Source organism: Denticeps clupeoides, chromosome 4, assembly GCF_900700375.1.
Source record: "Denticeps clupeoides chromosome 4, fDenClu1.1, whole genome shotgun sequence".
Taxonomy (NCBI): domain Eukaryota; kingdom Metazoa; phylum Chordata; class Actinopteri; order Clupeiformes; family Denticipitidae; genus Denticeps; species Denticeps clupeoides.
The window spans coordinates 23,511,968-23,536,819 of record NC_041710.1 but is presented as its reverse complement, the minus strand read 5'-3'; the positions used below and the strand labels follow the sequence as shown (position 1 = coordinate 23,536,819).

The window sequence follows — 24,852 nt, the reverse complement described above, 5'->3', positions numbered from 1 at the left end:
GAAACATAAAACAAACATAAACATGCTTGCTAGTGTAAAAACAGTGAAGACCATGTGGTGTGGGAGAAGAGAATAGAGTGTGTAGAAAAAAACTCTTTCTCCCTCCACACAAAGCACTGTATTCAACCACTCCAATTTGATGTTACCTGGCAGAAAGAGGCATGGCACAATAGAGGTTAAAAATGTACAGTTTCTAATTTATTAACACCGGTAAATAATTTTTGTAGTTACATGTGAATATTGAAAGTAAAAAGGTACCAATGTTGCAGAGAAACTACACATGAGAAGAAAGAGTAAAGAGGGAGAAGAGAAAGAGAGGGGGAGAGAAAGTCTCAGAAGCCTTCCGGCTTCCGATGGAAAACCCCCTGAGCAAGAAGCTCAGAGGTCCCTTTTTCCACATGTGAGCAGACTTTTATACCCCTGGCCTACAGGAAGTTGTCACTGACCAATCAGAACCTGTTGTTTCTGATGTCACGCCCCCGGTGCCTCCCATTTGGGGAAGACAAAGAGGGTGGGCGGTCCTGACGGCTGATACTTCACACGTTGCCGTCGGACAAAAGGCATGTAAAAACCGGGGTGTCGAATCTTCGCCCACAACCGTCGACACAGGATTGTCACACCTCCCCCTGCAGACATCTTTTATGCAAGGCAAAAGCAGGCTCCCGTGATGTCCATTCTTACACTAGAAAATAGAAAAAGCAGGAACACTGTTTTAAAGTGTTTCGGATTCGGGCACAATTTTTATCATTTTATCATTTTTTTTATCAAATATATTTTTATCAAATATTCTATTATTAAAAAAAACATTTAATAATTAAAAGTTTCTGTGTTTTGTTTTTTTTGTTCTCCCGCTGTGGTAACGAGTACCATCCTTAGTATTGGTATCGAGCTTGAAATTTCAGTATCGTGACAAGCCTACAACATTCACATTACACAACTTCTGCAGTAATTTCCCAACTATCTGGCAGCGCCTCTCCTAACTCCTCCCTGAACGCCACCTTACAGTCTTCCTTCCTGGAAAATTCACATGGCAAAGGTTCTACACCATATGTACACCCTTCATAGGCGGTGTATACAGTATTTTTATACTAACAGATTACTAAAATGTGTGATTGAAATAATAATAACAACGACAAAAATATAGCTCAGAACAGGAATCAGTCATACTTTCTAAAAGTATTCTTTATTAAAATTGTATTCCTTCCTGCAATCAGCAAATACGAACCTCTGATCTATAGTACCTATGTTCTAGGTACGCATGTTCTAAATTCCCTGAATGACCTTCAGCCCGTGGCTCTTACTTCTCTGGTGATGAAAGCCATGGAGAGGGTTGTAGAGAACCACATAATCAGAACCACCAACTCACAGATGGACCCACTTCAATTTGCATATCGATCCGACAGTGGTGTTGATGACGCAAAATCTGACACAGTTCTCTCCCTGCTGTCAGGGCCCTCTCTCAACCATGGTCCTGTTCTGCAGGAGTTTGTGGACTGGTGTGACACCTCACGTCTGGAACTGAACGTCAACAAGACGTCAACAAAGAGATGGTGGTGACCTTTACTAATAAACAGAGGGATCTGGCTGCAGAAGTTACCACCTCCATCCACGGGAAACCAATAGAGCTACTCGAGGATTATAAATACCTGGGCACCATCTTTGACCACCTACTGAATTTCTCCTCAGAAAGTGTCATCAGCAGCAATACCTCTACGCCAAGTCCTATGGAGTCAGAAAGACATTTGACAGACCTTTTACTACTCCTTCATAGTGTCATTTCATTCGCCATCATCTGCTGGTTCCATTCCACCAGTATGCAGAACAGAAATCGGTTACAGAGCACAGTCAACGTGTGCTCCAAGATTATTGGACTGCCTATGAGATCCTTATCACACATCTGTGACCAGCAGACATGCAGGCTGGGACTCAAGAGCATTAGAGATCCTTCACACCCTCTGAACTCTGCCTTTGCGTGGCTCCCCCTCAGATGCTGGCTGTGATGCCCTGGCTGCAGGACACAGAGGAGGAAGGTCACCGTTGTTCCTAAAGCTGTTCTATTGAACTCAGGACATCCCCAGAAAACAACCAATACCACCTCACACACTTTTTAAATGATGCACCTTACTGATCCTGTTATGTACAGTTATTTATCGTTGTTCATAGTGCAATACAAGGAACATTTTATTTTGTGTCATTTTGTGTGTGTCTATTGTGACAAGTTCCCCCTGTTAAAACAGGGAAACGGCAACTGTGGACCTCAGTACTAACAATTCCACATCAGCGACATGTAATTATGTACAGGAGTGGTTTTGAGTGAGAATCTACCTCAGAAATAAATGATTTCGTTGCCTGCAGATCAGTTCTTCCGGCGAGATCATTAGCCTACAGCCTGTTTTAGTTTCTGTCCGTACTGTACTGAGACGCTGATCTGCGATGTTCACGGTGACGCGCATCTTGTACGAGGATTGGACTTGGTGTTTATATAAATACAGTGAGGAATGTTTGGCCGAAAATGTTTAAATCGCTATAAACGCGTGGATTAAACAGCAACCAAATAGTAACATGATGCCTGGTTTCTGCGATTGTACCTTCTCATTTAAATAATGTTGTTATTATAGCGGGTTTATGGTCACCAGTAACTTAAAAACTAAAAAATGAAAACGTCTCCTGACAAACAAATGCAAAAACGTGTAAAGTAGCGTGTGAATGTTTGGAAATGTTTAGGTGTACAGACGCCGGCATCCTCCGTAAGCCCGGCTAGCTCAGTCGGTAGAGCATGAGACTCTTAATCTCAGGGTCGTGGGTTCGAGCCCCACGTTGGGCGGGATATTTTTTCACCTGCCCTATCGCTTCCGCTAAAACATTTTGCTAATGTTAAATCGTGTAACATAGGCGGTGTATACAGCAGAATAGTATTTTTTATTGTAACTGGTTCTAAAATTTGCGATCGAAATAATGTAAAAACAACGACAAAAATATACTTCAGAACTGATTTTAACGAATCTGATGCGATCCATCAAACAGGAATCAGCCTTCGGTTGATGGAATCGGTTAATACGTAAAAAAATAAAATAAAAAAATTTGTAGCAGAGGATGGTTTCGATCCATCGACCTCTGGGTTATGGGCCCAGCACGCTTCCGCTGCGCCACTCTGCTGTGCAGGAATAAGGAAGCGTGGAGAGATTTATAGACTTCTTAAACTAGTATATTCATGGACTACTATATTCAAGTTCTTCTAAAAGTATTCTTTATGAAAAAATGTAATTATTAAATAAGTTTCTGTGTTCTGTTCTTTATACTAACCGACTTCTTAAATGTGCGATTGGAATAATAATAATAACAACGACAAAAATATAGCTCAGAACTGATTCAAACGAGGAATCAGTCATCAGTATCCACACGCTTGATGATGGTTTTTGGAAATATAATGGCCAGGACGCCGTCGAAATCATCATCGGAAGTATCTAGAAGAGATTTGTAGAAACTTACATTAAAAAAAAAATTTTATGGGGAAAGTGCGCGTCCCCCTAGCGCGTTTTGTGCTACAGTATCACATTTCACACCCCTATGTGTGAAATGTATCCTGAGCCTGTTTGCCCAGGGGAAGTACCGGTTTACCACTCGGACTCCCCTGTACAACAACCAAGTCAGAGAATATGACCTCGTTGGGGGAAAATATCATATGCAGATGTGGCTATCATAAGGTAAGCAATGATTCTATTTCATTTTGACATATAAAACATCACCCGTTGTTTATGAAATGTCATTAGTAAAATGCATACATTGAGTTGAGGGAAGGTGCAGGGAGGATGCAAATTGACCCCACCACTCAGAGCAGCTCAAGCAGTCAGGAAGCAGAGAAGATGGCATGTGCCCTTCGCCCTTTGGAAGTTGATGTCAACAAGTTCTCTGAACATTTATCTAATGTTCATGTAGAGGAATCTTGTAAACGGTGTGGAAGAATTGTTGTGGGTGTAGCACATCAAGGAAGGTCAGTGTTCTACATCTCTGCCAGCACCATCATCATAAAAACACCCACCACATTTGGTTGAGACTTGTTAGTATGCCGCTGTGCCACTCTGCGGCCAAGCAATGAGGTGCAATGAGGTGCAGAGATATAAATGATGTTGGCAATATGTATGTATTGATGTATGTTGGAACTGTAACGCGGCAAAGTATATCTATATAGAAATATTAAACATCCATTTTAAAACACAGTTTACATTTTTCTGTAACACGTGGAACTTTCTAAAATGACGCATGTTCAGGCTGTACTTTGTACAAGCAGAAACAAACTGCAACACAGATTTAAGAAAAAAAAATGAACGTTTATTACAATTAATACACTTGGAAACTTTTAGATTACAACAGATGTTTCTTATTTCTGTTAGTATAATCCATATTTTGAGTTCCTGTTTTGATTCAAATAAATATTAACATAATAATTGAAAGAATTGCATTTTACTGTTAGCTGTGTTTAAGGAAACAAATAAATTAATTATGTGACTGACAAAGAAGAAATGCTAATGCATATTTGGAGACCAAATGTGATCAGAATAACAGTATCAACATTATTCAAAGCATGTTTTAAAATGTGTGTTTCAGTGTATAATCTTAAGAAACCCTTGGAAATGTCCCTTTGTACTGTTCCAAGTGACAAATAAAAGGCGTCCTTTGATGAACCAATGGCACATTGAGTTGCAACACTGCACTCATTCTGTCTCGCCTTTCTGTCTAATTCTGTCTTCCCTCTTTACAATATCTTTATAATTCTCTTTATCATTGTCATTGTCCTTGTCTTCTATGCATGAGTGCATTCTTTCAACATCACTCTCATTTTCCTCTTGCTTCCTCTTTTGTCTCTCCCGCCATACACAGGGCAAGCAGTTGACCAAGAAAAGGAACACAAAGAGACAGAGGAGCGAGGCGACTGCCCCAAACCCAACTTCCAGTTCCTTATCACCCTGCTTCTGCCTTTTTCCTTCTCTTTCTGTGCCAGGTGAGATGTACACAGCCCCTTCCTCATGTTTCGGGGTCAGAACGGCCCTTTCCAAGTCATTCCTGACTATCATGCCATTCCCAGCATTAACATCATAGTCACTGGTTGTGTTTTCAAGGACAGACTTGTCACCAAAATTATTGTAGAGGTCTTTGTCAGATTCCACAAGCATTTCTGAAACATCAAAAATCTCAAAGTCAGAATTTTCACTCCAGAGGTCATTGTCTAAATTCACTCTTATCCACCCAGAGCCCTTTGCCAGTCTTCTCGTCCCATCCGTGTCCCACTCTGTACTACTGTCAATATGGTTAGACGTTGACTCACAACGTGAGACAAAGAGTTCTGCTTTAAGTAATGGTCCTCCTCCGTCCCCTTGGGCATGCACACGATGTGATGGGTCGGGTGTTACAGCGACCACAGTCTCAGCTAAGGAGGAGAGCCTTAACGAATATGGAAGGTCACTAAACGCAGAGATCAGTATTGCTGTGTCATCACTAAACTGGAGCCAAATGCTGATAGCTGCTTCCTGAAAAAACAGTAAGACATTTTAGAACATGAAGTGTATAATGTTACCATATTTACAGATAAAGCACTTTAACACCACAAAGGAACTGAACAAAGTGCTGTACATTCAAACCGAAAAGTTTAGTTAAAAGAATAAAGATATAATAAAATAAAATAAAATAAGCGAGAACATGCAGAAATCTGAATTAAACAAGGGGTCCAACAAAACAAAACAGGAAATATGACAACATAGACAACAAAAGAGGTAAGAAAGGACTGCATAAGAAACCACATAAAACACTGCATAAGAACACCATATAAGAACCCCCTCACGCTGGGTTAAACGGCACAGCATAAGAGTGAGTTTTTAAGTGAGATTCAAATGCAGTGATTGATGGCAACACTGATTGGTATAAACGTGGGGCGGCCACTGTGACCTAATATTATAAGATGAAGAAAGTATTCTGAGTTTGATTTCTGAGCTGCTTACCTGTCCGAGGTTGTAAAGAATGTTGTGGGCAGTTACAGTCGCTGTAACAATGCAGGGGTGAGTTGGGTTCAAATTTACTGACAGGCCTAATCCACCAACGACTTGTACCGAAAGGTCTCCTGCAGTCACAGGCTCAGCACTAACAAATACTTCAGCACTTCCTAGTACACCATCCCACTGGCTCGAGATTATCTGAAAGGGACAGCATTTCTTTTTTAAATCATGGAGAATGATGGAATATATGAAAACTGAATAATGGTACTACAATTTCCTTTTTGGATAGATACACTACATTTTGAGACAATTGATTTCTGTGAATGCTCAACACCAAGTATTTTATTATCTATCTATTCATTTACATATTAATAAAATAGAAACATACGAACATTTATTGATGTTACTCCAGGCTCCAAACCAATCAAATAGCCCTGCTTGTTTATGGCAGCTACATATGGATTCTCAACCCTCAGCCAGTCTTGAACAAGCTCGGTGACATCCACAAACCACTCAGGAGATCCAAGCATGTAAGAGATTTGACTGTCCCGACTAGATGGTTGGGCACTGAACTGAGCCTGAACTCGCACAATGGATCTCTGAAAAACTGGAGTACAGCTGTAATAATCAAAGTGGAGGAAGAGAGTTAAAATACTATACCAATAATATTAGAATTTTACATTTCAACAAGGTATCTTGCGACATGAAACCAATTATATATCAAACATATTATATATAATCCTACCAGTAGAGGGCATTAACAGTTTATTACAGTCCCGAGTCAGGCTTTTACCCGTGTTCAGTGTGGTAGCTCCAGCCATCTATGGTACTGAGGACTGGGTCTGAGAGAGAAATGCGGAGGGGGACTACTGGAGCCCAGACAGAAAGGCAAAGAGATCCACTGAATGTTCCCATATGAAAATTAACGCCAACACAGGTACTGCCAATTCCAGATTCACTTCCGTCCACAAAGAGCAGGGAGCAGTCGCTTGACACCTGCCAATCAATACATTTCAAATGAGACATTAACATTTATGAAATATCAGTGGAATAGGATTACATGAGTGGCCAGAGATTACATATTTCAATGGCAATTTTGGAGGAAAGTCTAATTAACCTCTCTCTATAATAAAAGTGTTTTTTTAAATAGAAAGATTGTTTTGTATGATTGTAATAAGAATATTAACCAAAATATTGTAGGCTGTCTTGCAAACACATTTAACATGTCATTGACAAATAAATAAATAACAATAATGACTGGTTTTGCAGTATATGAAGTATAGGTCTGTGTGATTATTTTTGACTATTGTTTATCAGGTCCTGTCATGGTAATGGGTTAACAGAATAGGATTTTAAAAAAAAATAATAAATTATTAATATTTTAATTAGGTTGGCTTTTGAGCAGTCAGTCTGGAGACCTTTGGGCTACACTGGGTCAAAGGAAGAGCAAAAAAGTTAACAAAGACTTAGCAAGCAACCTACATATACAGAATTTATCAGACGCCCTTATCCAGAGCGACTTACAATCAGTAGTTACAGGGACAGTCCCCCCTGGAGACACTTAGGGTTAAGTGTCTTGCTCAGGGACACATGGTAGTAAGTGGGATTTGAACCTAGGTCTTCTGGTTCATAGGCGAGTGTCTAACCCACTAGGCCAATACCACCCATGACCCCACATCCTGGTCAGGTCACATTTCAAGGATGCTGGTTCTACCACCAAAAGATATTTACCAAAAAAAGAAAACTGAGAACCCCTGGAAGTCGTGGCTTAGTCCCAAATAAGAAAAATGCTATGAAGGAGAGAGAGACTATATGTCTCAAGGATACAAAATGTGCCATGTCAGTTTTCGTAAATAAAAAGAAATCTAGCCATATGCTAAGCGTGTTATGAAGAGTTAGCAATACCAACAAGGATGGAGCATTAGGAGAGAGACAAAACACAACAGCAAGGAGAATACATAAATCAATGGCAAGAAATATAATGATGACACCACCAAAGACCAACACTGGAATACAAAAGTGACTATCATACACTGGGTTCAAGTGCTTAAGGCTCATGTCCATGGTTATCTAGAGCATATGGGTTGACTGAATAAGAAATTAGGACAGTCAACCAAAGTGTCAAATTAGTCCAAAGCATTCTCAACACTTTCATGACATTCTCCCAGCCAAATCATGTAAATGTTTCTGATCAAGGTGCTACCTTTATAATATCTTCATTTTCAGTATGACACAGCACAGCAGATGTGACATCAGATACCTTCCCATCATTCCCAACACCCAGCACAATGACGGGAAGTGACACAGGTTGGCTGGTCAAGATGGCTGTGTTGATAATTGTGTTGCTCTAACAATAACATAGAAACTTAGATTTAGATGACAGATGATAAGACCTCAATTTGAATGAGAATAACATAAAACATTGACCCACCTCTGTAATTGGAGCGATGCCATTCATTTCTCGGTCAGTGAAAGAGATGAAGCTTGTTACAGCTCCATAAGGGGATGCAGCACTGTTACGACTTGAGTACTCCACCCACCAAGTTATAGTCACTGTCATGGCAACTCCAAAGCTATTCTGCAAGCCATCCACCAGGAGACAGGTGACCTGACGAAGCTGGTTGGAACTATAGCACAAAGAGAATTGCAGTCCTTACCACAGGAAATCATAGGAATTACTGAATAGAAATCTGTTCTGTGAAGGCACAGAAGTCATACCTGTAAATGTCTATCAGAGTTCCAATTCTCTGACATATTATAGAGATAGTATCATGTTTGGAACCTGTGGTCCTTTCCAAGTCAACTGCCCAGAGTCCAGGCATAATTGATGGTTGTGCATCAAAAGCTAGCAAACCTTTTTTAACTTTAAGCCTAGAGCAGCAAATCAGACAAACAGGGGTTAAATCCACATTCACTGACAGTAAAGTATCAATGTTCATGAATATGTACCTGATAATTATGGAGTCGCCCGTAAAATTGGATCTCAAATTTACAGACATCCTTATTGGTTGACCAACACGGACAGGTCCTCTGTGATGGCGAACCATCACATTGTAATCTAACTTCAGCTCCTCTTCTTCCTGCTCCCCTGAACACCCTGTACCTTGTCTAGTCTTGTTCATCTGGTCCCCCTTCTCCTGTATAGGTACTGAGCCTATGTAGTAGAGTTTACTCTGTGACTGATCTGGTTTGTTGGCCTCACAGCCGGTGGGCAGGGGTCTGAGGTTGGACGCAGTACCAAATGAGGAGTAATAGAGCTGGATATGTTGTGTATGCTGATTAGGATTGTTCCTGATGGCACCGGCAATGTAGTTTTGATGTCGTCTGTGGTTGTGGCTGTGCGTATGGTGTCTGTTTCCATGCCTCTGCCTGTGATTCTGGCCATGGTTGACGTGCCACTCTTCGGATTCAAACCAGTCTTTGGGCAAGGTCAAGGAAACTACACACAAACCTAACGGAGGCTAAAACAAATAAAGAATAAAGTTAACACAAAATGCACCGGAAATGCATAAAAATACTATTAAAAATCCTAGAGACTCTGTAACATACAGTTATTTCCTTTTGGGTTGTGGTATAAAACAGGGTAAAGATGAGAGGATTACAGGTGTGACCCAGTTTTATAAAACTCATAAGGTGTCACTTTATTTAGGTGACCTTTTAATATATTTGTCTAATTCTTTGGAGTCCATTTCAGTCTTTATGGATCTATTACATTCATATGGTGAAATGGGCAGCAATAATTGTCAAATTAATATTCTGTCTCTCTACTTGGCATTACAATCTTGACCCTGTTTGGGCCTACTTGGAGCTGTGCAGTAACCCTCCTCTTTCTCCTGTGTCATTAATGGGCTGTCCTGCACTTACACAGCCATCCCCACGCATCATTAATCCTGTAGTGAAACTCTTGCATAAGATCTGGTTCCAGTTTAGGAAACACTTTCGCATAAACAGTTAAGCTTCTTCTCTTTTCTTACCATCTCAAACTGATGCAGCATTTTAAAACTGAAGGAAAATTTTTTTGACATTACAAAAATGTCACAATATTCCCAAATCTATTTTTTGACAGCTGATTTTTGTTCTATTTGTTGGTGAGAATTGTAAAATTGAAAAATAAAACATTGAAATAAAGACTAGGAAAACCTCTGAATGTAATTACTGTCAGGTTCAGTAATGTTACAATTGTTCTGGCATTACAGAAGTGAACAAATATATTTTTTAATAGAAATTAAACTATATTTTACCTGAATGATACAGGAGCCCCTCTGATTCTCTGTCTCTTTGAAAGCATGTAGCGTGACACAGGACCCTCTGTTGGCACTGCCGCGCATATGAAATAACACTTGCACGTCAAACTTCTCCCTTTTGTACTCCTCCCTATCGTACCCTACATATTTTGTCAGAAGAGATGCAGACAGAAGAGGGGAAAGGGCTGGCACAGGTTCAGACAACAGCTGAAAGAGAAAAAAAAGAGAGCAGCAATAAGGCAACTGGATACCGTGCAGAGACAGGCAGAATTTAGATTTTTTTTATTGTACCTGCGTGACAGAATAAGGGCCAAATGAAGCCCGTACTCCAGCTTTAGAATTTTCTTCAGTAGGAGGTAAAAGGAGCAAGGACTGAGTGAAAGCAAATGGGCTGGAGTTGGAGAACAGGTCCCCTAGATCTGAGTGTAAAAGGGGGAGGGCATCCCATGGTGAAGGGACAGTGATATGGGCAGGGAGTGAAAGAGAGGGTGGTGGCTGGGAACAAGCTTGAAATGAAATAAAAAAAAAAAAAAACAGCATCATTATACAATGATATCCAAAAATAACATTAAAGATCAATGTAAAATATATATTTTAATAACCTCACCAAGTGCACAGAACCAGTGTAGAAGGATGAATAATTCCATGATGTCCTCACTCCTACAGGGAGATCGGCAACTGTCAGCATCCATTACAGTATCCCTGCAGCACAAACACCACATAATACCACAAATGCTACAATGACATTAGGTAGAATTGCAAACTAACCCAACGACAATTGCATATATTGTTTGCACATACTGTGCAATTGTAGCACCAGTTATTTCCTGTGTAGTCTTGCAGTGCATTACTCATTAAACAAGAAATATGCATGCTGCGTTCAAAGAAGATAATATGATCCTTTATTTGTCCCACAAGTGGGAAATTTACAATAATGCATAAATTAATATCTATGTTTCTGTCACTGTTTTAGCTATGTGGGATTAAAAAATCACATAGAATTGTCCTGTTAATATGAATTATTACTTACCTCATTTGTAGTAGTCCCACAAGTCTTTCTACTTTTGCACTTCAGTGCAGTTTTGTGACAGTTTGGTTCAGTTTGGTGACTATTCCGTTTCATCCTCCGTCAAAAAGAAATAAGATCAAAGGTCTTTTCTTTCATATTAAATAAATATTTCTTGATGTTTTTATGTTTATATTTCTAGAAATTCTAGTTTGTGGTCTATTCATTCAATTTGATATATTAGTTGTGTCAGTGTATGTATCTCCTCCTCTCTTTTCATTTTTTGCCCCCTCTCTCTGTGGCAGATTAACACAATACGGATTTATTCATTTAAATGGTGAATAATCCCTACTCTAGCACTCCCTCCCACATCACCTGATTTTCAATCTTCCTTTTTTCTTTTGGTTGTCTGCCTTTTATTTAAATAGAATTATTTTCAGTGTGATTAGTCACCTTCATAAGAAAGCAAAGTTAACTCCCTCATCCTCATCACATTTTTACAACGTCGAATGAATTTCCCCAGAGCAGTAAAGATTCTTTGTAAATCTATTTATTTCAAATATAATTTATTGCATGTTTGTGTGTGTATGTGTGTGTGTGTATATATATATATATATATATATATACACACACACACACACACACATACACACATGGTTGGCACTTTAGTACACATTCCATTGTGTTTAATGTGCTTGACTTCATCTTTATCCTTTATCTCTGCCACTTAACTCCATTCTGTTTTAGTTACTGCTGTTTTGCAAGATTTTTAAGACTACACATTTATTATTTTTCTTTTGATATCTGTCCTGTACACAACCTATTATTTTTCTTTCATTTTTTATTAAATAGATTTTTTCTCAATAACTGGGTAGAATTACTAAAGAGTGCTGAAGAAGGATACTGAGGGGTATGGGGACATAACAGAATATTTGCTTAAAACTATCTGTTTCATCAACCCTCACCCCGCTGTGACACACTTCTGTGCACTGATACCCATAATAGGGCAACAGAAGGAGCTTAGACACAATGTCCTCACCACTGGAGGCTTAGCGTAAAACCTATAGCATTAAATTTCACAAAGCATCCCTTACACTCATATTAAAATTTGTCTCTCTTTCATTATTATTTTTTTTATGTTTTCCTACCACATTTTATGGAAGCTTTGATGTCCATTTCTGTCAACATTTTTTATCTTATATATTTGAGAAGTACATGTATATGTATGAATTTGTATGAAGCATTAATTCTAATAGTATGTTATATTTATTACATTTCATAACTCTCTGAAGATTAGTGTTATTACTGCATGCAGCCTGATGGAAGCATGAGGGGAAGTTGGGTTGCATTCATTTACCTCTGTTATTTTGATTTGCACTCCCTGTCTCCATTAATCTGTGTATGTGTAATCTCCTGTCATCTGTCATTGTTCTGTGATGGAACCTTATTCAAACCAGAGTTTTTAATCCTTCAGTCTGACTGACATGCCGTAGCCCGCCACAGTCATAAAAACGGAATAAAACATGGAGGTATACACATGTTAATGCATAATTCAAGATTAATTTCTAAATTTCTTTGCAATGATAATAAACACAATGGAAAAGTACAAATCAGAACTTGCCCATTAATACTTATCACCCAAACACAGATACACAGAAGAACGCAGTTCTATACATGGAACGACAGAAACAGTATATCAATATAATGTTGGCACTTAATGAAAACAACTAATCCACATGAAAGGTGGGACTGGAAATGGAGAATGACAGAAAAATATAAATGGGGTTAACAAGGGGGAAAGGGGTACAATGAGTATAAATTTAGAGCGAGAAAGAGCACATGGGTGACATAAATAACGCGAACAGGAAGTTAGTAAAAACACAGCAGGAAACCACATTTCTGCAAAATTCTGCATGTTTTACATTATGCACATTTATTCCCAACCTGCTTAAGTGTTCCTTGATTTTTCAAGTCAAATCAATGCATGTCATTGCAACCATAATCAGCAGTTGTGGCCACACGTATTTAAGGTTTGATGATTTAAACCAAGAGAAACTTTATTTATCAAGAAAAATACAATGCATTGAAAAAAAGACACCGATACATAAAAAGTATTGGGAGTGAAACATGTTAAGACTTATATTTAATACAACTTAATATACAGGGTGTTTTATATTTATTTGTCTTCTTTGGAAACTAATTAAAAACGGTGGTTATGATGGCCGGTCAATTAATTATAGGAGTAGTCACTATTCCTGTTAGATGAGGGCTCTCTGCTCGAGTTCACAGTTAGTCTTTCCAGCCCTGTTCAGGTATAAAATGCAACCCAGTATAATACAGATAGATATTAACAGGTAAGGCTTTTGTGTGTTTGTAACTGACCTGGGAATGAGTGTCTCTTGACGGTCTCATTGTTTGGATATAATCCAGACTGTTGGTTTCTATGATAGGACACTAGAGACAATTTTAAAATGTTTTAATTCCTTCACTGTAATCCATTTCATCTTGAATATGTATGTAGACACCTTACCACTTTGACTTTGCATAGGGCCAATCCATCGATCTTGTCTGTTCTGTAACACTGAATAATACACAGAAGACACATGAAATCAATCAATACACTGAACACTGAAATGTACATGGTACTGTAAGTGCCACTGTAAATGCAGTTATCTGTATGTTTAACTTCAGAGTTATTCTCACATCTTTTACGTAAGGCTGAATACGTGGGTCCACCGAACCGTAACAACAGAACGCCGATGATAAAAATGCATAACAGAGCAGTAACCACTTTATAGGCCACCACTTCTTCTCTACAGTCTGAAATGAGAGGAAAAGCACAAAATTTCATACAGCTCTTGTAATCCATTCAAATATAATCTTCAATATGCATAAAATACATGACAATCAACAATATAACAATTTTTTATTACGATTTCATAATTAAATAAACATTAGAAATGAATTGTCTTGAGACTAGCCAGATACCAGAATATACTGTATTTCTGAGCATTAAGTATACACTGACTTGTCCGCTCAGCAGCCTTAAAATTACCTGGACATTGTCTTGGTTTGCACTTGGACTGGGTAGACTGCTGAAGAGTGGGCGAGCAGGGAGGGCATGTAGTATTAGCTGTAGTAGTAGTAGTAGTAGTAGTAGTATTGGTAGTTTCTATTAGGCTGTTATTCAGAGATTGTGAATTGTTCGCTAGTGCTTTCATAGGTGTTAATGTTGAAGACTCTATAAATAAGAAAAAAATATATTTAGTGCAACACCTCAATACATTTTTGGCAACTAAACAGTTAGACCTAAGGTATCACGGCACCCAAAAGAGCGGTCAAGTTTTAACTCCAGGCCTGAATTTGGACAATTATTACTTCACAATGGCTTAGCATGCAGCAGCTGTATAAAAGAACATTTGTGACAATTTCCGGATATAGATTATATAGAAATGACATCAGATTTGAAATTTTTATTCTATTAAAATTGTATTCCTGAACTATTTGTTTTCTGCAATGTCAATGTGCAGGCACTAACAATACTATAATTTGACAATGCCAAATACTGTTAGAATAGCATTTTTTTATTCTGATGCATTTTGGGTGAATTTTTGTGGAAGTATAGCAGGTTAAGAGCACTTTTCCAAATACTTCTTCAGACATTATATAACACAGAACGGGTGTAAAGAGCAGAAAAAAGCTTACCAGCAGTGATCAGCCAAAGGCCCACAACGATCATACACAATGTGTCAGCCATCACTGGCCTTAAGAGTTAGACAGACAGATTGTAATTAAATTCTTTCAAATTAGTAGTGAAGCGCTGATAGTAAAGTGTGGATACCGCTAATCAACATGAGCATCATATGCAACATGGTTCAAAAATATGGCTTCACCGAGCCTCAAAAACAAACACGGCCATGACATGCATACAGGGAGGAACTGCTGTCTTTCCAACAACAGCAGAAAACACTTTATCCCCACAATATTTTATATAAATACTTTGTATAGGAAGTGTGTGTGTGTGTGTGTGTGTGTGTATATATATTTATGTATGTATGTATATGTATATGTATATGTATATGTATATGTATTGTATGTATGTATGTACAAAGATTCCACTTTGGTTGAACGATTAGTGTGTTTTAAACCGCAAATTCTTCCTCGCTGAAAAGCTATTTTCATAGCACAATCACATTTATCATAAAACAAACAAATAGAGCATACCTGTACCGCGACAAGTGGAAGTGACCAGAACACCAGTGGAACTCAATGTGAAAGGAAATGTGCAGAGGAGTGAGCTTTTCTGCTCCGTTCTCGTTCTTCCCCCTCAGTCTTCTCTCAGTCTCTCCATACACCACTTACTCCATCTTGGTGTTTTGCCGTGCTGTCTTTTTGCAAACTGCAGAACTTCCTTACATCAAAGTCAGAAAGAAAAAGAACCCCCCCCCCCCCCCAAAAAAAAAGGTTTTTTTTTTTTCTAGAATGGTTTAAAAATGTTTTAGTATTGTTAGCAAATGGTTTCATTTTTTTACCGTTCGAATGTACATTTTGCAGCCCAAACTGTCACTGTTTCAGGCTTTCATCTACACCCATTAAACCCCGCAAAACTAAACATGTACCTGAGGTATTGAAAATACAGGGCCGTTTGCAGTCACTTTCATGTGACTGTTAGTCATTTCTTCTTCTCGCTCTACACTCCTTTCCCAGCCACCCTACACCATCTCTTGCTCCACATCTTTCTCATCTGTCGCCTCTGGTTTACCAGCGTCGTAAACCTCATAAAAAGCCCAGCTCTGCTCTCAAACACCTCTTCATCTCTGAATCAGTCGGCCCCACCACCATCTTCAGCCCCCTCGTTGCACACACTAGCTGATTCCAGATACTTCCCGGCAGCTTCCTGAGCTGAAAGGAAAGGACTGCATTTAGACAAGGGCCTTTTACTCTGGATTCATGAAGAGTCCACAAAATTTTTTTTTTTTTTTATGTATACATGTTTTAAATGAAAATGAATCATGAATTCCATGTAAACTCAGATTTCTGTGCCATCTCCTACAGTCGCCGCTGCTGCCCACAAAGCATGAAGCTACTTGAGGTGTTCTCAAAACACAAATATTACACCAGAGATGGGGAGAACCAGGTTGAAATTTTGAGAGTTTTTCTACGCTTCACAGAAGAACATGCAAATATCTTAATGATGCACCTTTTTGCAACAACCAGTTTACGGTCAGACAGACTGATGTGTCAAAAGATATCACACAATGCCATTAATCATATATCAATTTCAGTGTTTATTGTCCACAAAAAAAAAAAAATCACTTTTAAACAGGCTACAGTCATCACCAGACCTATAAATTATTTTTTCCCTCATTATTCTTTCTCTTCTCTTCTTATGAGGCACGTTTTTGTGCTTCTAATATTGATATCTCTGGATTTCTCCTTTCGCTCTCTAGCAGTTGGCCTCAACCCAGCTCTCGCCACATGCATCCAGGTGTCTGGGCTTCACTCCACCTGAGTCTTAAATTACTGAGTTTAGAAATGAATTTATAACTTCATTAAAGCCAGCAGGGGCTTGATTGAGATGCCCCTGGTTTTTAAGGATTGCTTAAGAGTATAAAAATAAAAGAGCCAGACGCCGGATTTAAGACAGCTGACTGATATGTACTGGTCAGCTGGGGTTCTGGTGGAGACGGGTTAGTTGACAGAACACGAAGGGTGAAGTGAACGGCCTACGAGTCTGCTGTGACAGTAAGCAAATTAGCACTCTTGAACAGGGCCCAGATGCCAGTGCTACGTAACACCTTCTTGCATGATGCATAGTGCACATACAAGCAATTCTAATGAACATTTATACATTTAACATTTGTTGGGTTGCATACTAAATTTTAGCTAAAAGTTGGCAAAGCCAGTCAGCGCTTCCTAAAGCCTTTCTATACATCTGGACAATTATGGTTGCATGAAAAACCAAGTACTATCTTTCTTGCAAGTAATCTGCTGGCAGTCAATGCAATTGTTCTGCATAGAAATTAACTGCGAAATCAAGTCAGCGGTTATAATGTGTGTCACATAGACTTTTCCCCTACTACACACGTCACCTGGGCCCAAACACAACAACACCAATTTCTGTAATTCCCGACCTAAAGGTGGATATGTCTTTATTTCCCTTCTTTCGTTATCCCATTGTTAGTATCTTTTTTGTAATCATACAAATCACATATTTTTCAAGCGGTAGTGAACTTCTATGTCAGTTGAATCAGAAAATAAAGACCTAGGTACAAGAATGGGGAAAACGAAACATTCAAACAGAGATTTAGAGGAAGCTGAGTGGGTCATGGACAAACAGGAAAAAAAATCTGCTATCCACAAAATGGGTAGAAGGGTGGGCAGTTTGTAAAGTGAGTGGATAAAAGCAGAACGGCTTAACTCTAAAATAGATAGTCCCTGGTCAAGGCAACCAATCGTATCTTTAATGCTATATTTTGCCATTGTAGTGTCTATTTTTCACAGAGAAAGATAAACAAAGTAATGCACAGTATGAACCAAAAGCCCAAAACAAGACATGATGTGAGATTTTTGTTGCTGTGGGCAACCGAACAGGTGAACTGATCTTCAGATGCCACCTCCAAGAGCAGATCCAACATGCTTTATGCTGATACAGAGCCTTGAGCCAAGAGTCCATAATGTCATTCATAAGACTGAACAATTTGTATGAGCACCACACAACCACCCAGTTTCTAGACTCGGGCAAAATAAGACGATAACTCGATTAGCTTGAGTGTTGTTCGTAGTGCCAGACAGGAATAGGAAGTGACATGGGTGTAGAGACTATAAATCTGAGGTTAAGAGAGACAGTGACAGAACAGTGACATCTGGAGAAAGGAAGAGAGGTAAGGTTGAGGGGAGAAGGAAAGAGACTGCAAGAGAGAAGAGAGAAGTGGCAAAGACACAAAAAGAAACGAAGAGTGTAAGATGACAGAAAAGGACAATGACTGGTAGGAGATTGCACAAGAGAAAGAGATTGAAAACTGGATTCAGGAAAAAGACTGTGGAACTCCAAATCCGGGCGGGTACAGTGGTCTGCCTGTGGGTGCCTGGGTGTTGCCTGTGGGGTAACCATAACCCCCAGGATAAGGATAGGCTGTGGGGTACGGGGCAGGACTGGGGCCAAAATGCCCAAAAGGAGGAGCTGGGGCACCCTGTGGGCCAGGGAAGGTGGGCTGGGCAGGATAAGGGCAGTTGCCTTGGCCAAAGCTGGGCCGAGAGGCAGCAAAGCCACCTGTGGGGGTGAAAGGGGAGCCTGTGCTGGGGTAAGGAGGAAAATGAGCTGGAGGATTAGAAGGGCCTACCACAGAGACAGGTGTGGGTTGGGCAGCAGCTGAAACAGGGAAGGGGCTATAGGGCAAGGCTGAGCTGGAGGGGTTCTGGGAGTTTGGGAAGCTAGCATTGGGCTTTGAGCTGGTCTGCTGCGGTTGGTTTGGCTGACTTGGTTGCCAGTGGGATGGGGCTCCAACCCCTCCTGTGGGATCCTGATTGGCACAGGGTTGTGTCGTCATAGCAGCAGCTGCATCACCGTCCACTTTGCTCTTCTGACGGAGAATCTCCTGTAGCTTTTCTATCCTCACTCGTCTTTTGTGTGCAAGGGAACGTAGGGATAGGAAGCGCTCCAAGAAGGAATCCAGAGACAGGGAACCTTCTAGAAATTCATCTGCCAGAGTCTACAAAAAGCACATAGCAAAACCAGAAAGTGAGCATTACCATGAGTCCAAACCATGAGTCAAAGAGTCATACAGATGGCTGTAACCGAACCTCACCCACCTCTGACTCTGTCTCTGTGTTGGCTCCCTCTGCCTGTAGCCGAGAGAATAGACCTTCAGGAGACACCTGGCCCATTATACTATCTGCAAAATAAGAGAACAATTGGAGACATTCTCAATTATAATATCAGAATTATAATGCAAGTGAACAATTTAAAATAATGATTATTATTAGAATAGTATCACCACCCACTATGGAGCACAACATCAATAAACGATTCAAGAAATCTGAAGGAAATGTGTAAAGGCTGAGGGCGCAACTAACACTGAATTACAGTGATCTCCAATCCCTAAAAACTACATCAAGAACCAGTACCAATTCAAATACCAATTAAAACTTTGCTATGGCAAATACAGAGACATCTGTGTTGCTGTTTATGCTTATTCTTATTCATGTTATTCTTGTTAAAATAAATACTTAAACATTGTTTTTATTTTAAACATAATGGGAAATTGTTCATTAACTGTAGACAGATTAAAGTCCTATGCATGTAGGGGAAGAGATGAAATACAGTGAATCCTTAAACTATTCACATTTTCCCACTTTTTGTTAAGGTTACAGCCTTATTCCAAAATTAATTTCTCAGAATTTTACACACAACATGAAAAAAAGTTTATCCGAGGTTTTGGGAAAAAAAAAAAAAAAAAACCTGAGAAAGCACATGTACATAAGTATTCACAGTCTTTGCAATCAAGCTAAAAGATGAGCTCAGGTTGCCTCCTGTTTCCCCTGATCATCCTTGAGATGTTTCTGCAGATGAGTTTGAGTCCACTTGTGGGAAAAAAATGGTTGACTGGACATGATTTATGAAAGGCACACGCCTGTCTATATACAGGTCCCACAGTCCATGTCAGAGCACAAACCAAGCAAGATGTCAATGGAATTGTCTGTAGACATCAGAGACAGTATTGTCTCGAGGTACAGATCTGGAGAAAGCTACAGAAAAATGTCTGCTGCTTTGAAGTTCCCAATGAGCACAGTGGCCTCAATCATCCATAGGTGGAAGAACTTCACTCAGGACTCTTCCTAGAGCTGGCCGGCCACCTAAACTGAGTGATCGGGCAAAATGGCCTTAGTCAGGGAGGTGACCAAGAACCCGATGGTCACTCTGTCAGACCTCCAGAACAGGACTCTCCGCCCATGAGAAAAAAAATACTGTGTTCTGATGAGATAAAGATTGAACTCTTTGGTGTGAATGCCAGGCATCACGCTTTGGAATGGGAAACCAGGCACCGCTCAATACCAGGTCAATACCATCCCTACAGTGAAGCATGGTGGTGGCATCATCATGCTGTGGAGATGTTTTACGGATGGCAGAGCATAGGAGACTAGTCAGGATAGAGGGAAAGATGACTGCAGCAAATGTACAGAGACATCCTGGGTGAAATCCTGCTTCAGAGCACTCTTGAACTCAGACTGGGGCGATGGTTCATCTTTCAGCACAACAACAACCGTAAGGACAACTCTGTGAATGTCCTTGAGTGACCAGCCAAAGCCCAGAATTGAATCTGATTGAACGTCTCTAGAGATCTTAAAATGGCTGTGCACTAAAACTGTAATGTAACCCCGCAGAATTCGGCCTGTGAATTTTTTAAAAGCCTGGCTTTCTTTATGCACGCTATGAACGCTAGACTTAAGCTGGGCATACACTGTGCGATCATTCCTGGTTGTTTCCTGTCGAGGGGGAAACACCCAGCTCAAACTGTACAAATAAATCGCATGCGGAAAAAAAAGAAAAAGCTCACGATTTATGTGCACACACTCCATGGTCCGATGCTCGAATGCGACCTGACTGCTCATACTACACAAGCAATACAAACACATTAGAACTGGAAGCAGAGGAGTCCACATCAGTAGTGGGTCCACATCATTTACATTTACATTTACGGCATTTGGCAGACGCCCTTATCCAGAGCTTAAGTTACCATCGATGAAGAGATCAATTCCGGTTCATTAGGACCCCAACTATAAATACATCTATTTTATTCACTCTGTTGTAGATTCTGTACACAAGTTCGACAATAAGAAAGTTACAATTTAATCTAAATATTCTTTAAAGAGCTGTCATTTGAAGGTGCTCAGTGACTGAGCTGTTCTGACCTCGAGGGGAAGTTCATTCTACCACTGAGGGGCCAAGACGAAGAAGAGTCTAGATGAATGTCTTCCTTTTACCTTCAGAGATGGAGGGACCAGTCGAGCAGTACTGGAGGATTGGAGTATACGTGGTGCAGTGCGAGGTGTAATGAGGGCTGTGAGGTAGGATGGTGCTACTCCATGTTTGGCTTTGTAGGCCAGCATCAGTATTTTGAACCTGATGCGTGCAGCTACTGGGAGCCAGTGGAGGGAACATAGCAGAGGGGTGGGGTAGGAGAATTTGGGAAGGTTGAAGATTAGTCTTGCTGCTGCATTTTGTATTAGTTGTAGACTACACATCAGTAGTGATGCTGATGTGCTGCTCTGGCCATTCGGTGTACAGAAAAAAATACATTTGATCTACCACTATAAATAACTTTTTAAAAAAGGTTTGCTTGTGTCTGTCACAGCTGAACAAACCAAGATTTACATTTACATTTGCAGCATTTATCAGACACCCTTATCCAGAGTGACTTACAATCAGTAGTTACAAGGACAGCCCCCCCTGGACCAAATTTAGGATTAAGTGTCTTGCTCAGGGGCACAATGGTAGTAAGTGGGATTTGAACCTGGGTCTTCTGGTTCTTAGGCAAGTGTGTTACCCAATAGGCTACTACCACCCTAGATTCCATGTGCTGCTACTTGAACTTCAACTCTGTGTTTGCACATGTGCAGTGAGGACATAAATCATGATGGGCAACAAATTTCAAATAGTTTTGATATTCTTTTGACCAGTGATCGATGATCATACATCATGTACACGGTGCACGACCAAGCTGCGATTCGTCCGGACCCGAGGAATTATCGCACAAGTGCAAAATCGTCTCTTAAATTACACAGTGTGTGTCCAGCTTTAGAGGGAAAGATAAACGGCCTTGAAACATAAGTCTAGCCTCCGTTTCACCTCAGCATGCTGTTTCACATCTCTCTTGTGATAATTAAAACGAATCATCTGACAATGGTAATTAATTAAAATTAACTGTTAATAAAAAAAAAACATGTGAAACACTTTTACCAATTACCAAAAGCAAATCATACAGAAAGGTACTATAGACCATACGTTCAGGCTTGCTGACCAGTCAAGCTCAAATAGGAATGGGTGAAACTGGCCAAGGACAGGTGTGCCAAGCTTATGGCATCAATGTACTGTGTGACTACTTATGTACATGTGACTTTTTTATAAATTTGCCAAAGCCTTTCACATTATCGTCATGGGGTGTTGTGTGTAGAATTCTGAGGGAAAATTCATTTAATCCATTTTGGAATAAGGTTGTAATATGACACTATGGGAAAAGTGATGTGCTGTGAATTACTTTGTATGTTTACAGAGGGCCTTTTTTTAATTCATTTGTGAAATAGCACTGCTCAGGCAATGACACAAAGACAAATGGTACATATCTGACCAGTTTTAATGCTTCCTAAAGCACAATCTTCCTAAATACCTCAATTTGCTTGTATTTTAGGAGTTAGTACCTCGCAGAACACATCGTTCCTTGTAACGTTCCCTCATTTCCTCCAGCTCTGAGTACTTCGCCACCAGACGCTCTCTCTCTCTCTCCAGCTTTGGCTTCATGTCCAAGTTCCGTTCGGCCAGGCTGCGGTTTGAAGCCAAGGCCATTTCTCTCTCAAGCTGAATGTTCTGGATCTGCATTATAGCACGGGGGAACACCAAAACAATAAAAATTCAAAATGTTATTGTACACCTCTTGCTAGTTTTTAGATCACAATAATTTACATTTGTATTCAACAATAATGGTTTCCCAGCAATAATGTTATTAAAATAAAATAGAAATAAGATCCATTATTTCATCAAGAACTATACAATGTGTTCAAGTACAATATGAATGATCAAAAGATCTACAGGGGCACAGCTGGAAAAAAAATCAACAGCTGTAATAGGTGTGTACTCTTTTTATGTGCAGTATGATATGTAATATATGAACAGGATGGGACATACTGCAAGAGACAGGATTCACTTTGAGCTGGGAGTGCTATGGGAGTGAGAGACTAGAGTTCAATACGAATTATGGTTATTATGGTGACAATAATTACTATCGGGTGGTAGTTGCCTAGGGGTTCAAATCCCACTTATTACCATTGTGTCCCTGAGCAAGACACTTAACCCTAAGTTGCTCCAGGGGGGGACTGTCCCTGTAACTACTGATTGTACGTCGCTCTGGATAAGGGCATCTGATAAATGCTGTAAATGTAAATGTTAATTTACTAAATAATCGGAAATTTGAAAATTGTCCAAAATGAATATTGTAGACTGCATTAAATAAATCACCTCATCGGATTCAAGAGCCATCGACTCGACCCGCTCAGTGTTGTCCAGCAAGTCCTGCAGTTCAGACTGGCTGAGGTCCTGAAGTTTCTCCATCAATTTGCCAGGGCAGCTGTAAACATAAAACACAGGAAGTTGCAGTGCGAAATATGCACTAGTCATCTAAATGATGCAGTTTCATTTCTCAGACAGTCCACTGTCAGATGGGATAAGATGCAGAATTCCTCTGACTTTCACACCATCTTTTTGCCGACTTAGGGGGTGACGGTATGTGACAGCACTTGTCATCATTTCCAGTCGCACAAAAACAATAATAATAACAAAGGGAGCGGCTTGATGCCACAGAACCTAAAACCAACGTAGATATTGCTATTTTTATCGCAGTATCATGAAGAAAACATTAGGACTACTTACGTGAGGCTAGCAAACCAAAGACGCTTTGACGGGGAGCACGTTGACTAACATCCAACTTGACTGGAGGTGGGGTGACGTGGAATCAACACGGAAGCGCTAATCTCGGTGTCAAAACGTAGTTATTCGAGAAATCTGCTGCGCCCCAAACACCTCGGGGGACGTAATATGATATTGTGTCCCGAACCTAGTTGGTAAACGCGACCAGACTGTTCTGTCGAATACGAGATAATCATTAGAGTCACTTGCGTGCGTTAAGGTTAACTTCAGGAAAGCCTACCCCTTACGCCCAGAAATCCATGGGCAGCAATGCCGATGCGCTGGGGGAACTGCGCTATTCCGAGAGTCAAGCGACACACACTGAAAACTCGATGATAAACAATCCACCGAATGTCAGAATGATTAAGCGGTTTCCTTTTCTTAAGGGAAAGTTTCACTTCAGACTGACACAAACCAGCGCCATTTTAAGAATGGACCATTGCGACAGACGGAGGGTGTGTACGCTACCGTTTCACACACTGCTTTCACTCAGCATATACACATAAGATAATAAATATATATATATAAAGATATATATATGCATCACACATGTGTGGCTAATTGAGATTACTGACATTTACTTAGTTCAATTTAAAAGACTTATGAACGCTTTTCACGTTTTCCCCCGTTGGAAATGAATGGTCTGGCCCGCTGTTCAGCTGATTTGAAGGGAAACCCCGACGTGACGGGAATATTTCACATAAAACTGACAGCAGGCAACTAGAGTTGGCAAAAAATGTGTGTGTGTGTCAACCTCCTCTGTCGTTTTTTTGACACTGCGAAAAATTCAAAATGTTAAGATGTGGAAGCGAATAAAAATTTTATTGGCAATTTACAGATACATCAGGAATTGCGAAAACAGGAGCAATCCATTAGCGTTGCGTTGAGCGGGCGGGGTTAGGAGGTCTCCATTCAAGACGGGATACCCGATGCTAA

General features: G+C 40.1%; 2 protein-coding genes and 2 non-coding genes across 6 annotated transcripts; 1 reads left to right on the top strand and 3 right to left on the bottom strand.

Moving 5' to 3' along the window:
• The first annotated feature begins 2,751 nt into the window (after positions 1 to 2,751).
• Positions 2,752 to 2,824, top strand: trnak-cuu (transfer RNA lysine (anticodon CUU)). The gene has a single exon. It is a non-coding gene; the product is annotated as a tRNA-Lys (tRNA).
• Positions 2,825 to 3,084: 260 nt separating this feature from the next.
• On the bottom strand, positions 3,085 to 3,156 carry trnam-cau (transfer RNA methionine (anticodon CAU)). Its single transcript has one exon. It is a non-coding gene; the product is annotated as a tRNA-Met (tRNA).
• Positions 3,157 to 4,307: 1,151 nt separating this feature from the next.
• On the bottom strand, positions 4,308 to 11,621 carry tmem132a (transmembrane protein 132A). Of its 3 annotated transcripts, XM_028978705.1 has the most exons (12): positions 11,262 to 11,618; positions 10,839 to 10,933; positions 10,523 to 10,737; positions 10,229 to 10,438; positions 8,937 to 9,448; positions 8,706 to 8,858; positions 8,419 to 8,614; positions 8,191 to 8,334; positions 6,781 to 6,983; positions 6,380 to 6,605; positions 5,994 to 6,185; positions 4,308 to 5,525 (listed from the first exon to the last, which is right to left on the bottom strand). In XM_028978705.1, exons 1-12 carry the CDS (start codon positions 11,264 to 11,266, stop codon positions 4,713 to 4,715), a joined length of 2,964 nt encoding a protein of 987 aa, XP_028834538.1. In that variant the 5' UTR covers positions 11,267 to 11,618; the 3' UTR covers positions 4,308 to 4,712. The 3 variants fall into 3 exon arrangements, with proteins under 3 accessions (XP_028834538.1, XP_028834537.1, XP_028834539.1); XM_028978704.1 differs by having other exon boundaries at positions 8,706 to 9,448; positions 11,262 to 11,621; XM_028978706.1 differs by lacking the exons at positions 10,839 to 10,933; positions 11,262 to 11,618 and having other exon boundaries at positions 8,706 to 9,448; positions 10,229 to 10,371; positions 10,523 to 10,650.
• Positions 11,622 to 16,536: 4,915 nt separating this feature from the next.
• On the bottom strand, positions 16,537 to 24,340 carry vps37c (VPS37C subunit of ESCRT-I). The gene is made up of 5 exons (XM_028977497.1): positions 23,881 to 24,340; positions 23,470 to 23,578; positions 22,656 to 22,827; positions 19,050 to 19,132; positions 16,537 to 18,949 (listed from the first exon to the last, which is right to left on the bottom strand). The coding sequence occupies exons 2-5, from the start codon at positions 23,560 to 23,562 to the stop codon at positions 18,266 to 18,268; spliced, it is 1,032 nt and encodes a 343-aa protein (XP_028833330.1). The 5' UTR covers positions 23,563 to 23,578; positions 23,881 to 24,340; the 3' UTR covers positions 16,537 to 18,265.
• Positions 24,341 to 24,852: the final 512 nt, after the last annotated feature.

Excerpts from the sequence above, each read along its gene's own strand:
- tmem132a (XM_028978704.1), bottom strand. Across the intron at positions 9,449-10,228 it reads GGGGCTCCTGTATCATTCAG|CCTCCGTTAGGTTTGTGTGT; the intron begins GTAAAATATAGT and ends TATTTGTTTTAG. Across the intron at positions 6,186-6,379 it reads CTGGAGTAACATCAATAAAT|ATAATCTCGAGCCAGTGGGA; the intron begins GTTCGTATGTTT and ends TGTCCCTTTCAG.
- vps37c (XM_028977497.1), bottom strand. The coding sequence starts at position 23,562 with ATGGAGAAACTTCAGGACCTCAGCCAGTCTGAACTGCAGGACTTGCTG. Across the intron at positions 19,133-22,655 it reads GGAACGATGTGTTCTGCGAG|ATAGTATAATGGGCCAGGTG; the intron begins GTACTAACTCCT and ends CTTATTTTGCAG. Across the intron at positions 18,950-19,049 it reads ACACAGAGACAGAGTCAGAG|ACTCTGGCAGATGAATTTCT; the intron begins GTGGGTGAGGTT and ends TGCTTTTTGTAG.